Here is a 15,974-nt window from a genome sequence, read left to right as displayed (position 1 = left end):
AACATGCTGCGTAAATTATATATGTCATTTTTGTTTGCATTATCTTGCCCAGATGCACACTACCTCATCGCTACATTACTGAAATAAAGAAATAGAATTTCTGTTCATAATGACATAATTCCTGGAAAAAGTACTCAGAGGGCATAATCAGCTCCCCTGGAAAATCCACTTGGAAAAATGACTTTTCTTTGTACAACAGGATTGAGACATTTGGTCAACGATGATTGTTGTTGAATAGCATCATTTATCAATCTTCCTACACTGAAGACAGCGGTATCATCTTTGAACCGCACAAGGGGCTGATGACACCCTTACCGGTGAAAGTGGTTTTTGGGTGTAGACATCCCAATGGTGGTCCCTAATTTCTTTATAGCTAAAGGCGGATCGTTGAGGGTGGCACAGCGTCGTTAAGGGCAGTTGCGCTGACATACACACGTGCCGTTTATTTATATCTTAAGTCAGGCAAAAGAAGCTTGTTTGGTAGCTGCGGAAAACTTGAAAGTGATTTTTGTTTCTTTTTTTGTTCAGGCGTTTAATTACTTTACGTAAGCTTTTCCTTCAGTGTTTAGCATTTCTTCCCCTGGTGCTTGGGAAAATAGTAGATAAAAATATTGCCGTTTATATATTTTTGTTAGCTTTATGAGAATTCATTTAAAGATATATCATAAATATCACGGAAAGTTTTTATGATACATTAATTTTCTTCCCCCCCCCCGAATTAGTTCTGTTTCCGCAACTCCTCTTTCCGCGTTTTTCAAAATTCTTCCTGTTCCCTCGAAATCAGAGAGTACAGTCCTCCTCCCACAGCTGCTCAGGAGATGTCACGATGAGTCATTAAGAAGAGCTGGGCAGTTTCTTTGTGAATAAGTTAGTCTTCCTTAGATTGTAGTCTAGGCGCCTCTCGAAATCTTTAGTTTCATTCTATTACAATATGGATGTTTTAGACATTATTGAAACTAAAATAAAAAAAAAAAAAAACTTTAGCCCTTCATAAAGATTACGAATATCGAATTCAGAATAGAAAAAAGGAAAATGTAGTTTATTGGATTTGCACAAACGAAAGAATTAAAAGTTGCAAAGGCGCAATTAAAACCAAAGAAGTCGTTTTAGAAGTTCGTTAAAGAATGAATATTTATTTTGAAAGATATTAACTCATCTTTCTGCAGAATTTCAGAAGCATATCATTTTTACTTTAGGATGCGATTTTTAGTTCATTGCCAAAAATCATCGCAGAATTTGAACATCTCGCTCTCTCTCCTTTTAAATACAGTATTGGCTTCATTCATGTGAAGATATGAGATCTTCAATATTTTTCGATCAGTTCTTTTAAAAATTATCTTTTTAAATGTAATTTTTTTTTATTACATTTTGGGAGTAGCCAAAGCCCTATTCCACCCCCACTATGTAACCCATTTGAGAAGAGGGTAAAGAAAGGTTGACGATTTCGCGGAAACAGAAACGTTTTTGACAATCGCGGAAACAGGAAGACAACTTTTTTTTCCCCCAGAGAAAATGTATTTAACATTTTAACAAAATTAGTTACTTAAGATGTAATGAATGTGGCTTTTTTTACAGGACAAGTTTAGAAACTGCATGACGTGAATGATCTGATATAAAATTAAGTTAGCCCCTTGATGTCGAAAATCGTGGTACATATATTTCAAAACAGATGTTACGTCGATTACTTCTTAATTATTAGTCTTAGAGAATCATAATTTCAATTCAAAAAGTTTTCATATCATGACTAAAGTTTTGATACATCATGTCACTCGTTCTTCAAGGATTTATCCGCATAAAATAACAACGAAATTAAACTTTTCATACAAGTCTTACAGCAAGAGGTTTTTCTATTTAGTACATTGTTTTCCAACAACGAAACAGTCGAATAATAATAATAAAATTCGATACTGTATTTACTAAGATATCAAGAAAATATACTATTTTTATCACTAAGACTTCAGAGAGCTCTCAGAATGGAAATAATAGAATAATAGTCATGAATTCGATTTTACCCACCTGTTTAATCTTTTAACCCAGTAATCTCAAACTCAAATTGCATGCGGGCCGCAATCTCGATCTAAAAACAACTGGCTAGAATTTTTTTTTTTTTTTTCTTTTCTTTCTTTTTTTCCTTTTTTCTTTTCTTATTTTTTTAATGAAAAAAAATTAAGCAAAATAAAAATATATTTAAAATAAATTTTAAGTTTCCCTTATTAAACATGTATTCAAACATAGTATTAACAATAATAATATAATTAAAAACTAAAATAAAGGGGAAAAAACTAAAATTTAAATTTATTTTCTAACTGAAATTTAAATTTTTTACCTGCAAAACATTTTACTAGTTACACTTTGTAATTTAAGAATACTGACAGCTAAAAATAAAATTCTAAGACTGACATTTCTTCCAAATAATTCTAACTTTTTTAATTAATCGTTAAATAATTGACTTTAATTTGAACTGAAATACATCACTGCTGTTTTACTGCTATCATAAGTCTACCAGGCTCTGCTCTTCATAAAAAAAAATGTGGTAAAAACTATATAATTCCATACTTTTGTATATTTTTTCCCTGCCCGTAATTATTTTAAAATACAAATAATCAATAGACTACAGCATAAATCCAATAAATTTTATTAAATGTTAATAATTATTTGTCCTAGAACTTCGTTTTGGACAAAATATCTGCTTTATGCAGCATTTTGTAGCTTCCTTTCCCCTTTCGTAAAATAAGCACTATGAGGGGATCGTTAGTCCAACAGTTTATATTAGCAGCATAGTTTATATTACACCCATGTCCATAAATTAAGGATAATTCGGAGTCACGCGGAAATCCAACTCTAAAATAAATATATCACCTGTAAAATCACTACACACATCTTCAAGAATCATATGCAAATTTCAGGAAGTAACCAGATGACACCGATGGTACGTCACAATGACGAGAATGTAAGAGAGTGTTATATAAGGAATACAGGCAAAGAAGTAAAATTGTTCGCAGGCGCTTTATAAGCATTTCAGTGCAATAACCGAATAGTTATGACACAAAGGACGCATTTGGATGATTTTTTACGTGGTAGAATTATCGGCCGTCTGGAATCTGGGCGTACCCAACTGGACGTATCAGACGAACATGGAACTGCGCAGAGTGTCATCTCCAGGCTTTGGCAACGATTCCAAGATGATGGTAATGTGAGTAGACGTTACAGCACAGGTCACTCCAGAGTTACAACGCCGAATGAGGACCGGTATTTGGCAGTTACTGCCAAAAGAAACAGGCGGAGCACAGCCTCAGACCTGTCTCGTCAGCTCTCTTCAACCACTGGTACGACAATTTCAACGCAGACCGTCTACAGACGCTTAGGGCAGATTGGTCTATATGCTCGTAGACCTGTCAGATGCGTTCCACTTACTGCAACTCACTGTCGCTTGTGGTTAGCCTGGAGTAGAGAGCATGCATTGTGGACACCGCAACAGTGGGCTTGTGTAATGTTATCCGACGAGTCCAGGTTTAGCTTGCAGTCTGATTCTCGCCGGACTTTCATATGGAGAGCTCCAGGTACCTGTTACCACCATGAAAACATCATTGAACGACACCGTTACGGTGGTGCAGGAGTGCTCGTTTGGAGTGGAATTATTCTAGGTTCCAGAAATGACCTGCATGTTCAAATTGGAACCATGACAAGCCAAATCTATTGGGACTTCATTCTGGAACAACATGTACGTTTGTTTCGGGGTGCCATGGGCACATAATTTGTGTTTATGGATGACAACGCCCGTCCTCACCGTGCAAACATCGTAAGCGAATGCCTTCAATCGGAGGATATCATCCGTATGGACTGGACAGCATTTTCACCGGACTTGAATCCAGTAGAGCACGTGTGGTACATGCTTGGCCGACGAATTGCAGCCCGTCAACCTCATCCTACATTTTCTACCGGAACTTCGGAGAACATTGCTTTTTGAGTGGTGTAATATCCCCCAAGATCAGATCGTTAATTTGATACTCAGCATGCCTAGGGGTTGTACGGACTGTATTGCATCGTCTGGGAGACATATAATGTATTAACAGTCATGCTAACCATGTAATATTGGTTTTTTGTAAATAGGATTTTTTGTAATTTGCTCCAGGGAGAAAAAATTCGCTAAATTTTTTAATAATATCAAACATATAGCATCTTTTTTTGCTCTTTACCTTTTGTTTAATAAATAAGCTTTACAAATAAGTCAAATTTGTTTTGCTTCTAACTCTTCCTCTGCCTGATTTTGCATTATCCTTAATTTATGGACATGAGTGTAAATGATTGGTTACAACGCTAGCTTTATTGAAATAAATTATGCGGTTGTCCTGTATGAAGGCATTACAGCGACATGGTAAGAGCAACAAATAAGTTGCTACAAATTCAACGAATAGCTAAACACATAATTAAAGCTTTTAATACTACACCAATAACTGCTCTTCAAGTTCTTGCCGGAGCTCTTCCACTAGATATTAAAGCAGAATAGGAATCAAAGTTATTCCGTTTCTTTCACTTTCAAAAGGACTGCATTGTGGGTGAATTGAATATACCAAGTTGTATACTGGAAGGAGAAACAAAAACTCAACTCAATCCATGGCAATCATATGCGGCATATGCATGTTCTCAAAGAACAGAGAATAGAAATTTTTACAGATGGATCAAAAATCCAAGATAAAGTTGGAGATGCATGTATAGTTCACGAAGGTAAACAATTGATAATATGTAAAAATTTAGACTAAATGATTCAAACACAGTTTACCAAACCGAAGCAATAGCTTTGAAGGAAGCCTTTTTATGGCTTTTTAACCTTTCTCAAAGTCACAAAATACGAGCATTTATTTATACAGATATATATTTAAGTATTTTAAAGGCGTTTTGTTCCAAGAAGAAAACGTCTTTGCTTATTCGAATTCTTCAAGAAACAATAGATATGTAGCTTAAATTGGATACGGGGACATACATGTATAACAGGGAATGAAGCTGCTGATACAGCAGTTAAGGAAGCCACATTTTAAAAGCTATGATCAGTACCCATCTTCCTATTACAAGACTTACAAGTCACGAATAAAAATTTTATACACGTTTTAGTTAAAGTTGCAAGGAAGATGAACGAGGCAGATACAGGAAGATTAACTCACGAATACTTCCCAGAAGTATCCTTAAAATGAATAAAAACAAATTTCCTGCTAATACAATTAGCGACAAATCATAGAAAGTTTCCATCTTATTTCCAGCGATTCTTAAGAAATTTAAGATATGGGTATGGACCACCAGCATATCTAGGCATCTTATATATGCAATGTCCATTACTTTCAATTATTATAGCACAGCATTTACAAGGATTTGAAACAAATTTCCGGTGAAAGATCTATTGTACAATACAAAACGTGTGTCTGCATTTCAGTAAATTATGAAATATATTACTAAAAACGAAGAGGGTGTGATTATAAAGAATTAATCCTAATACATGAGTGAATTAACAAGTATTAAGAGTAAGTAAAGGTTATAACATGTCCTGTCTACATTCATAAAGAGCAAGAGAACAAGAGAAAATAATATCAAGTCTTCTTTCCATCTATGTATGTTGCGCATGTTTTCCTTCCTTACTCTATTATTTTATTTTTTTATATGTTTAACAAAGAACCAGTGGATCTCGTTGACGAGACTAATCAAATTTCCACTCCAGCACGGTTAATCAATGCTGATAAGAAGTAGTGTAGCGTTTTGTCAACTTAACTAACTTCTTTATTTGAATTTTGTATATTTCTAAAGAATTATGAGATAATTAATACAAGTTATTTTCTTAGTTTAAATTAAAAATAAAATCTTATCAAACTTTGAGCCAATCTATTTCTCTCTGGAAGTAGAAATGATGTTAAAAAAGTTTGTATTTATTTTTAGCTTCGTTGTCGTCTTCTTCGATTTTTCTCCGGTAAATAATATTGCATGCACCTTACGATACTTCAGTGTAATTCATAATCTTCATGAAGGAATGTGCAGAGACTTTGTGAGAAGTGGATCTCACGGGGAAGAGGTGGGGGTGATCGTGATTTCAACTCGACGCTCTTATCGGGGACATAGGCGCTTGTTGATAGGAAATTAAGCGAGATATCCTTTTGTTCCCGGGGCTAAGTGCGAGACTTAATGTCATAAAAACGTTACGAAAAACAAGCCAAAAACATGGGTTTCTCGAGACGCAAATCTGCTGAAAGATTTATTGCCCAGCAAATAAATGTATCTTGTTCAAACAGGAGGGCAGAGTTGCGCATTCAGTACCAAAACTGCCGACAGAGATAAGCAGCATCCGATGGGGATGAAATTTTTGCGTTACGCTTGACCCCTTTATACCTGCGCATTCTCGTTGCTAGGTGGAGAAAAACCTATTAATAATTATTATGAAGAAAAATTCGTATGCGTCGGACATTCACTGATTGCTGTATCTAGACATGTTGCATGATTAGTCTGTAGTGAAGTACATAATATATATTGTTAGAAACATCTTGCATTAATTATAATGTCAATACAAATGTTCATAAAATTATTAACTACATCAGTTAGGTTTATAAGTGAAATATCAGTTAAATCTATTAGCATTATAAACTATATCAATTAGATATATCATTAAAAACAAAGTATAAATATTAAGAAATATATTTATTACTTTTAAATCACTCATTTCGTCAAGCAGCTGCATTAATAATTTGAGAGATTAAGTTAGATTATATTCAGCAACTTATTATTTGCCAGGCTACGTGGAAGATAAATGAAAGAATTTACGTATAGCAGTACTGCACCTCACATGGCTGAGATATGCATTGGTAGCTTAAAGTAACAGCTCCCAAGACTGAAAACTTCTATAGCAATTTTAACATTGCAACCAAAGATTTCAGAACTCTCGACTTATATATATATATAAATAATGAAAATATATATTCTTTTATATATGTATTTTCGCACTAAGTGAATTTAAGATCATACAACATGTATACATACATACATACACACAATTACCTGTGTTAGAAGCAACTGCAGAGTTTAAGTACACTTTGCGTGTTCCTGGGTTCACATATTCTCTTGATTAAAATTATTCCCTTTAACGAGTTTCGTTTAATTGTTTTGTTCTACAGAAAAACACCTGAGCGTATTACTATATTTAAAAAATTCTATCATTAAATTAACGATACGTACTCGAATTTGAAAATATGCATGAATTTACAGAGCATTTGAACATTGATTCCAAGAATACTTCAATACAAAAAAAATTAACTCTTTCAATGAATGTTCCAATGAATGTTGAATGTGCTAATCTCGACAGAGCTTCTGAAAGACAGAAAGAGAAACAATCAAGAATTTCGTTTCAAATAACGAGAAGCTGATAATATTCAGAGAATGTATTTCTCTTGCATATTTTTATGACCAATAATGATCACTTTTTATGTAGTGATGGTTTTACGACCTCAACAGGTATAAAGAAGTAAGAAGTTAGAGATAATAAAATGGAAATTAAAATATTATGAAAGGTTATTTATTTCCTTACAGAGCTTTCTTGCTTATGGAAGTTTTATGCCAAGAAATTAAATAAACTTTTTCGGTTATTTCTCCTTTTATACAGAGACCCGTTCATTATTTTTGGGCATTTGCCATTATTTTTATTATTCCAGGGCATTGTATTTTATCATTTTTACAAGTTTGAAGAATAAACAAATGATAATTGCATTACTTCCACAGTAATAAAAATCACGAAATCAGCATTATCGTTAGAGAATGTAAAAATAAAGTCTGCGAATTAATAATCTTATAACCCGTTTTTAAGTATCAGTTTTAATTATGAGGAATTATTTCAAAACGAGGTGTTTGCTTAGTGGACATAATAATACCTGACTTCATGTTTAATAAAAATGATGGTAGACTGCACTGAGGATCAACTCCATGCTGTTCTGTGCAATATATCACTGATTTATAACTTATTTCAATGCCATTTTTGTATATGTATCATATGATATGAAACATAATTCATTCTATATTGTTTAGCATTTTTCTTTCCGTGTTCACTAAATTTTTGTTTAATGGAAATTTAAAATCGCTTATGTAAAATATTCATGACGTCAGGATGATAAATTGGCTTAGTTTGGCTTACTTAATAATGGCAAACCACTCAAAGGCTATTTGCCTAAGAGAAGGAATGCCTTCATGGAAGACTTTCTAAGAGAAAAAGGAGCGTGTACACGTTACATATCGGGAAAAATCACAAAACGCCCTTGCAGCCAGCCTGTTCCCCCGACATTCGAGTTCCGGACCGAACTACCAGTGTTCAGCGAATTTACCAGCCCACCAGCGGCCGAGCGGTAATGTCGCTGAACACTGGTAGTTCGGTCCGAGGTTCGAATCCCGCGAACGGGCTGGCTGCATGGGTGTTTTCGTAGTTTTCCCCATGTGTAACGTGTATACGAGTCAGTTTCCCTTAGAAAGTCCTCCACGAAAGGCATCCCTCCACTTAGGCAGATAGCCCTAGTGTGCTTTGCCATAATTAAATACACCACACACACCAGCGAATTTACCGCTCTGCTGCTTGTCCAAGAAGATAAATAACCAATATATTTCAAATTAGGTGCCTCGTTTAGACAGATAAAATACATTTTTCTTTAAATCGATGTCTTTTTGGTTAAAATTTCCCTTTGTAATATCCTCCACAAAGATCTAGGGAAATGGAAAGCATGTGTCCTCAGTTATCTAAGAGATTGTACTCAAACGTGATCAGCATGACTCATAAGCTCACTGAATTTCTTTTAAAATTTGTTTCTTTAAACATTTTTTACAGGAACACCTGATTATACATTTAATTTCAGTGAAGCATCTTAACAAAAACGTCAATCAACATATATCTGGGCATGTCAGATGCGTAGAATGCAAGTTGCACATACACGTGTAAAACAAAATGCATGTTACCAGCTGTCAAACTAAAAATCATAAATACAAGTGCACTTTGCACAGAAAATATTTTTCATTGAGTAATGGGCGTTAGGAAGTATTTTCCCAAGACTCCATCCATTCGGATCCCTCGTGAGGGATGTTTTCTACTCATATCTTCAACTACGTTGATGCCTTCCCTTTCGATTTTTCTCTAGTGGTAATCCCCTTCACGAATTCCAGAAAGGTGCAGCTCTTAAACACTAACATTCAGCGGGATTGATCACAGAATCATTAATTTCCCATTTTAAAGAGTGACTGGAAAAAAAATTAGCGACGAAAAGTGAAACATATGATGCGTGTAACGTTACATTTCCTGAATACGGGCAATTAAACACTTCCCTTTAAAAAAAGCGTTCTTTAGCCTTTTATTGGGAAAGCAAGCCGATTTTGCTGTGGTTTAAAAATTCTTAACAGGGAATTAAGACGATAAGAATTAAGTTTTCTTTGGTATTGATTTAAACATATAATAAGTTCGTTTGAGTTCAATTTTTAAAGTTTAGTTAAACATATAATAAGTCAAATTTTTTTAAAGTTTAGTTTTAAATTAAATTAAATTAAATTAAATTAAAGGTCGAATCACATCTGAAACCCTTTTTCCTAATCATCACACTATAATTATACTTTTATGCCTAAAATATGTGTGATAAAATTAGCTTCTTTCAGTTCGTGACAGTTTTTATTATTCTTCAGTACATAACGGATCTAGGACAGAAACTACCAGATTGTTGATAGCGAGATACAAGTAGTTCACCCATACATTTCTTTTTAGTAACAAATAAAAGTCAATGTTATGAATACAAAGTCATGTGACAACTTCAAATTTTAACTGAAAGTGAAAACTGTATTACGAAAAATAATCAGAAAATAAGACTATTCATTTGTATCGCGAACTATCTAAAACTGAACTGACAAAGCTATCCAGTGGTATAATGAAAAATCAAAAGATTATGGCCTTTGATTAGAAAGAGAATTTCAAGGTGATTTATCACTAAAGAGTGCCGCTCCAACTGCGGAACATGTTTGAGATATCGTCGCAATTAACTATTATCTAATTTGGGTTCGAATAACTCTTCGCGAAAGAGTTTCTTATTTACTTATCTTCGTTTCAGTATGAAACTTATTCGTAATGAACATAGAAACAGATTGTTTTGAAATAGAACATAAAAATAGATTAACGGCATGATGAAGGTTTCATTTGAGGAAAAATTTGATTTTTGCTGCTGTCAAATTAAAATTTATTTGATACCTTAATCGATCTAAGGAAAACAAACCAATTTTATAAAAAATTCGACAAAAAATTATATTATGAGGAGTTTTAGGTCAAAGGAATTATTTGAGTATTATAGTAAGATTCAAAGTAAAAAGATGTTCGAAAAGAAAATGATAAAAAAGCATTATTTTCTTTTGCAGCCTGCTTTTTCCAGTTTTAATTGTCAGTGAAAAGTACATTTTATTCACAAACAAAAAATTATAAAATAAAATTAACGTTTAGATCTGAATCATGTACACGTCGAACACTTGTGAAACACGAGTTCTTAGCAAGCTAAAAATTAATTTTTTGCACGATGCTAAGTTGAGAGCGACTAAACAGCTTCAAAAAAGAGTGTCGTCCAGCTGATTTCGAGCAATTTTCTGACACCGTAAAGAGATCTGCACGAAAAGCTTTCTTCCCATTAAAACACGGTAACAGTCTTCACGTCTAAGAAACATCTAACGTTTTAAAAAACTGAGAGTTTATTACTAAATTCTACTTTTCGATGCCAAATTATAGACAAAATTCGTTAAAAAAGTATTTTGAATTGCGTACTCCCACAAAATCCAAATTATAAATAAAAAATATAATATAAAATGTGGAATAAGAGAGAAACAGAGTAACTCGATTGATCAAGCTCTTGAAGTCCTGTTCCTTCCTTTGAATTTTATCAATAAAGTTGTGGAAACTCGTCATTTGACATAGCTAAAAAACGTTGCACATGGGAAAAAATGTTTCCAACATTTTATTTTTCTGTTATAAAATCTGCAATTTTATTGTTAATTGTTTGAAATTATTCCTTTTTAGCTTGAAATATAATCGTGGTACCAGATTTAAAGGAATTTGATCTATTCTAATCTTCACCATCGTTATCTAACTTACGATTTAGGAAGGGGTAAGTTTTTACCTATTTTAGGAAATTTTTATCACTTTAGAAGTTAACTCGGTGATGATATGCTCTGAATTTTGGTCATGAACAAAAAAATCAGAAAGGTCGAAATGATTTAAACAATAAGAAAACGGAAATGGGAGAATAAACGATTAACAACAGATAAATATTCAAAATCTTATTTTTCTAAGCTGATTTCTCATATCACGGTTTTTATTTTAGTTCGTATATCTGTTTTTCAATGTAAAAACCTTTAAATTAATTTTTGACCTGCTGAGCCGATTTTATTGAGATTTTGCGCATATAACTTTTTTGCGATGGAAATACAATATTTCGTCAATTTTGAATTGATCCGAGCGAATCTATTTTGAAAGACAACGCCAGATGGATAAATATGAAACGACTTTTAATCCTGCGTTACTGCGAACTTTCAGCATTCCTTTACTACCATATATTATTTATTATACGAAGAAATATCCACACTAGTCGAAATGATTTAAACAATAAGAAAACGGAAATGGGAGAATAAACGATTAACAACAGATAAATATTCAAAATCTTATTTTTCTAAGCTGTAAAGGTATAAAATAAAATAAAAACAATTTTTGTAGCGCTTACAATTTTACATTTTTTTAAAAAAACAATTTTTGTAGCGCTTACAATTTTATTCGCTGAATATAAAACTTTTGTCGTTTAGTTTTTTTCGTGATTTTATACAGAATAATCAAGAGAAATTGAAAAGAATTACCGTGTTTACTCGCGTAAAAGTCGCACCTTTTTCAGCCTGTTTTTCATTGTGAAAGTTCTAGGTGCGACTATTATGCGTGGAAATCTATTACACAATATTATACACTTTTGACGATTTTTTCTACTTCAAAACGGTGTGCGACTATTACGCGAATAAACACGGTGTGTTGATTGGGGGGTCCACGGTTTAATTGTTATACCCGTTAAGAGCCTGAATATTACGTTAAATATATTACATGCGGATTCTTCATTATTTAATTTATTTAAATATAATACAGGGCGATGATATTTGGTGGAAATATTCTGAAAAGTGGTACGCCGTAGTGATTCAACCCAAAATGCCGTTTCGAGACTAATATCCCATTCGAAATTAACATCATTAATAAAATTCATAACCTGGTTAAATCATTTCTTAATTAAAACTCGTAGACACAGAGACCTTATGAAAGATTTTAACATCTTAAGTAAACATAAATTGCGCAGCTTAAAATTGCTTTTGTCATATTTTCAAGTTAATATTTGACTTAACTTTGTCTGTCACACTCCGTAATTTTTATCTGAACTGCTTTACACTACTTGCTTTTGACTCGGCTGTGAGTACACAGATGTTTCTATACTTCGTTAAACACATATCAGATCTTGGCAAATATATTACATTAAACAATTTTGTTTAAAATTATTTTAATTGCAATAGATTATATCTGCTGCTAACAAATAATCGTGATAAAATACTATTTAGTGTAATACTGAACTGGGTTGCAGCAAAGCTAATAAGCCGTTAGATGACCCCCAAAGCTCTTTAAACTCCATCGCATTTTAAAACCCAATTGCTGATTAAATCCCTCTAGAAAAAATAAATTTTTGATTCCAACTGATATCTGAAATTGAAATAACCTTAGAATATTGGTCGGCAGTTCATTAATAAATTTTTACAGCTTGCCATTGCCTTATTCTAAATTCATACATTCATTTAGTTCTTTCCTTATACTTATACTTTTCCAAACCATCTGGGTATGTGTGTTTGCAGATGTATATTCTCATACGGTAAATCTACATAACGCTGTGATGCTAAAGACTGACACACATTTACAGGTATGCAAGGAAACTGTATTTTGCATGTTAATAAGGTATATTAAAACATAAGTTGCAATAATGCATAAAAGAAGAGCAAACAATCCAAAATTGAAGTTCTACGAAATGTGCATTGTGCTGTGCTTGAACTACGTTATTCACTCTCATAATCAAAATAATAACTAAAATATTTTTAGAACTAATGTAGCAATAGCTACAAAATTAAATCACTAAGTATTTTTGTTCATACATGAATGAATATTTAAAGCAAGCTCTCTTCTTGTTTGTCTAATAAACCGCAGAGCAAAAATATGAATTTTATGCATAAAATTTCAGATTGCATGATTTATCGGTCTGAAAAATTAGCTTTATATTCGCTATGTAATGAATTCGAGAAATCAATAATAAGGATGTTTCAGTACCCAGAATTGATTTTTGATCATTTCAGAAAATTTTCGTTCAGTTCATAAATCTAAAAATTTGCATGAAATACATATATTTTTATTGTAATCTTAGTTTATCAATAAGTTTTCTAATAAATGCATGTAACGTTTTGTCTAACACAAAAGTCCAGAAAGCTACACATTTCCATTTTGTATGCAGTATGTTTAAAATAAGAAGCATATATGTTACAACTGAAAAATCATCTCATTCCTTCCCTTTATATTCATTTCATGTAAATATCCTTTTTTTTTTTTTTTTTTTTTTTTCCCTCTTAAGTATCTTGAGAAATCCTGATCGGAAGTAAAACTGCCGCTTTGCTAATTTCAGAATTTTTTTAAGCTATGTTTTAGCATATTTAACATTCTGTTAAGAATTTTAAAATGATGATCAGTATTTTTGTATACTGCCACTCATTCAGGACACATTTTGTAAAGAGAAAAATGAAAGAATCCTACAGTAAAAGTAAAAAGATTGCACCTTTTATTTAAAAAAATAACGACGAAATAAAACATAGCACAACAACGTTGAATTTAAGTTAATGTGAAAAGGGCGAAAAATGTTCCTCAGTTGAAGTCATTAAAAAAATTAATTACATTTTTCATCGAGGATGAAGTAAAGATAAATATTCTTTAATGCATTTAAAATTTTGACTTCATATTCATAATAAAATAATCTTATTTATTATTTGATGAGCATCTCAAAGACTTTTCATAATTTATATCTGATGACAGCTGATTTTAATATTAAACAAAGTTTTAAAGTCTTGTTAAGAATTAATTTATGGCAGAAGCGAAAAGAATGTAGGACCAGAGACCTCACGTGCGTCAGTTTAAATTAATTTTGCAATGTTTGTAATAAAATTTTCTAAAATTTGTCGAACGTTTACCGTTTTCCTGGAATGCATGAATCTTTAAAAATCACTGAGTATGTTTCCCGAAAACGTAAAATTTCTGAAATGAGAAAATTCCTTTTCCGAAAAGAAAATTATTCAGCATTCTGAAAATTATTAAAAAACTGCATTTAACAGCCATATTAATAACTTATTCTATATCTTTAAGTAAGTATGGTCTAAAATATTAAATATCTTGATTGATAATAACAATATTAATATTACTTTTTAATTACAGATGAATAAAATTTTAAATATTATAAATTATATTATATATAAAATTAATAAATTTAAGTACATACAAATGTATGTTGTTAAATATATCATTTACAAAATTTCTATGCTATATGCATTTTAAAAATTTCAAACAAATATTAAATTTTATAGAGTCTTTCGTTAGTTAATTTCAATGTTCAATAATTGAAAGCGTGTGTTCCAACAAATGATGTTTCACTCTGTATGATTAAATGAAGTTTCAATCTGCATGAGTAATTTTCTCAGTTTATACGCGTTTTAAACTTTTGACCTTAACATTTCTATTTATTTATTATTACACCTTAGCATTCATGTTTTTGACATTTATATTTATTGACATTTAAATTGACTTAAACATTTATATATTTTATTTCATTTATATAAGTCTCTCACCTGGGTTAGGCTGGCTTTGGTATGATGTCTTCTTCATCCACTCAAACGGACTTCGTGCCGGTTGTGGTCTACATAAACCATTTACCCCATTTTGGTTAATATGTAGAGAAAGTCCTGGGGATTCTGATCCGCTCATGCCATCGCTAGATACTGCTACCACTGAATCTGGACTGGGGTGACCCTCTGTTTTTGTCACCCCCAGACACTCTTGAAGACCCATAGGCCCAGAACTTTGTAAAGAAAAGTCTGCAGGAGCCACATCAGAAGAGTTCCTTTGAAAATGGTAAGTACTATAACCGATGGCCTGACTTTGGTAACTGCATGCGTTTGATGCTGCTGTCATCCAGTCCTCATAATGAATGGGCTGACGGGATGCTCCGTTTGCTGAAACTGCATAAACAGCTGGCCATGAGGAAGATAGATTTTGTTGATAATTTCCATTTCCAGAATTATCCACATTAGTGAGAGTACTGGAGTTAACGTTGCAATTCTCATTATATTGCGGATACACAGGCTGATAATAGTTTGGAGCAAGGCTGTATGCCGATGTTTGATGTCTTACTGTTGATGGAAGCATGTCACAGAAACGAACCATGACAACTGAATGAGAGAAATTGCGTGAAAACCTCTCTACTTTCTTTTCTAAACAGAGCTGTACATTTGGTTTTCAACTTTACGCTCCGCCTTGTACTATGCACGAAATGCCGTGGCCAATAAGACGCGACCCTAAACAATCCGCCTCCAAGAGCGCTGCTCAATCAGCTGACTCAGCGACAGAACGGTTCTTTGATCTATTGCTGTAGGCGTGGTTCGGATGCAGGCGAGATAAAGAGTATAACTTACACGTATCTTCGGGAGAAACGGACTAATTTTTTTTTTATTGCATTAGTTGTTTTGAATTAATTTCTTTTTTTTTTTTTTTTCAGAAAAAGTTATCATTTCTTGACACGCAGTTTAGAAATTTAAAGATATTTAAGGATAATATGTTGTTTATTTTATTGAGCACTGGATAATGGCGATGAAGTTTGATGGGATTCGTTCAA

At 32.6% G+C, this 15,974-nt stretch overlaps 1 protein-coding gene across 1 annotated transcript in view; it reads right to left on the bottom strand.

The window, feature by feature from the left end:
* cad (caudal type homeobox) overlaps positions 1 to 15,563 on the bottom strand; it is an 88,273-nt gene extending 72,710 nt beyond the window's left edge. Inside the window, exon 1 of the mRNA XM_085817005.1 lies at positions 14,932 to 15,563. Coding sequence (XP_085673131.1) covers positions 14,932 to 15,526 — 595 coding nt within the window. The 5' untranslated portion in view covers positions 15,527 to 15,563. The remainder of the gene's footprint in view (positions 1 to 14,931) is intronic.
* Positions 15,564 to 15,974: the final 411 nt, after the last annotated feature.

The sequence above is a fragment of the Stegodyphus dumicola genome, chromosome 5 (genome assembly GCF_044657685.1).
Source record: "Stegodyphus dumicola isolate Sdum_Otavi_A_Nest chromosome 5, ASM4465768v1".
NCBI lineage: Eukaryota > Metazoa > Arthropoda > Arachnida > Araneae > Eresidae > Stegodyphus > Stegodyphus dumicola.
Note: the sequence above shows the minus strand (reverse complement) of the source record. Positions and strands in the feature narration are given on the sequence as shown.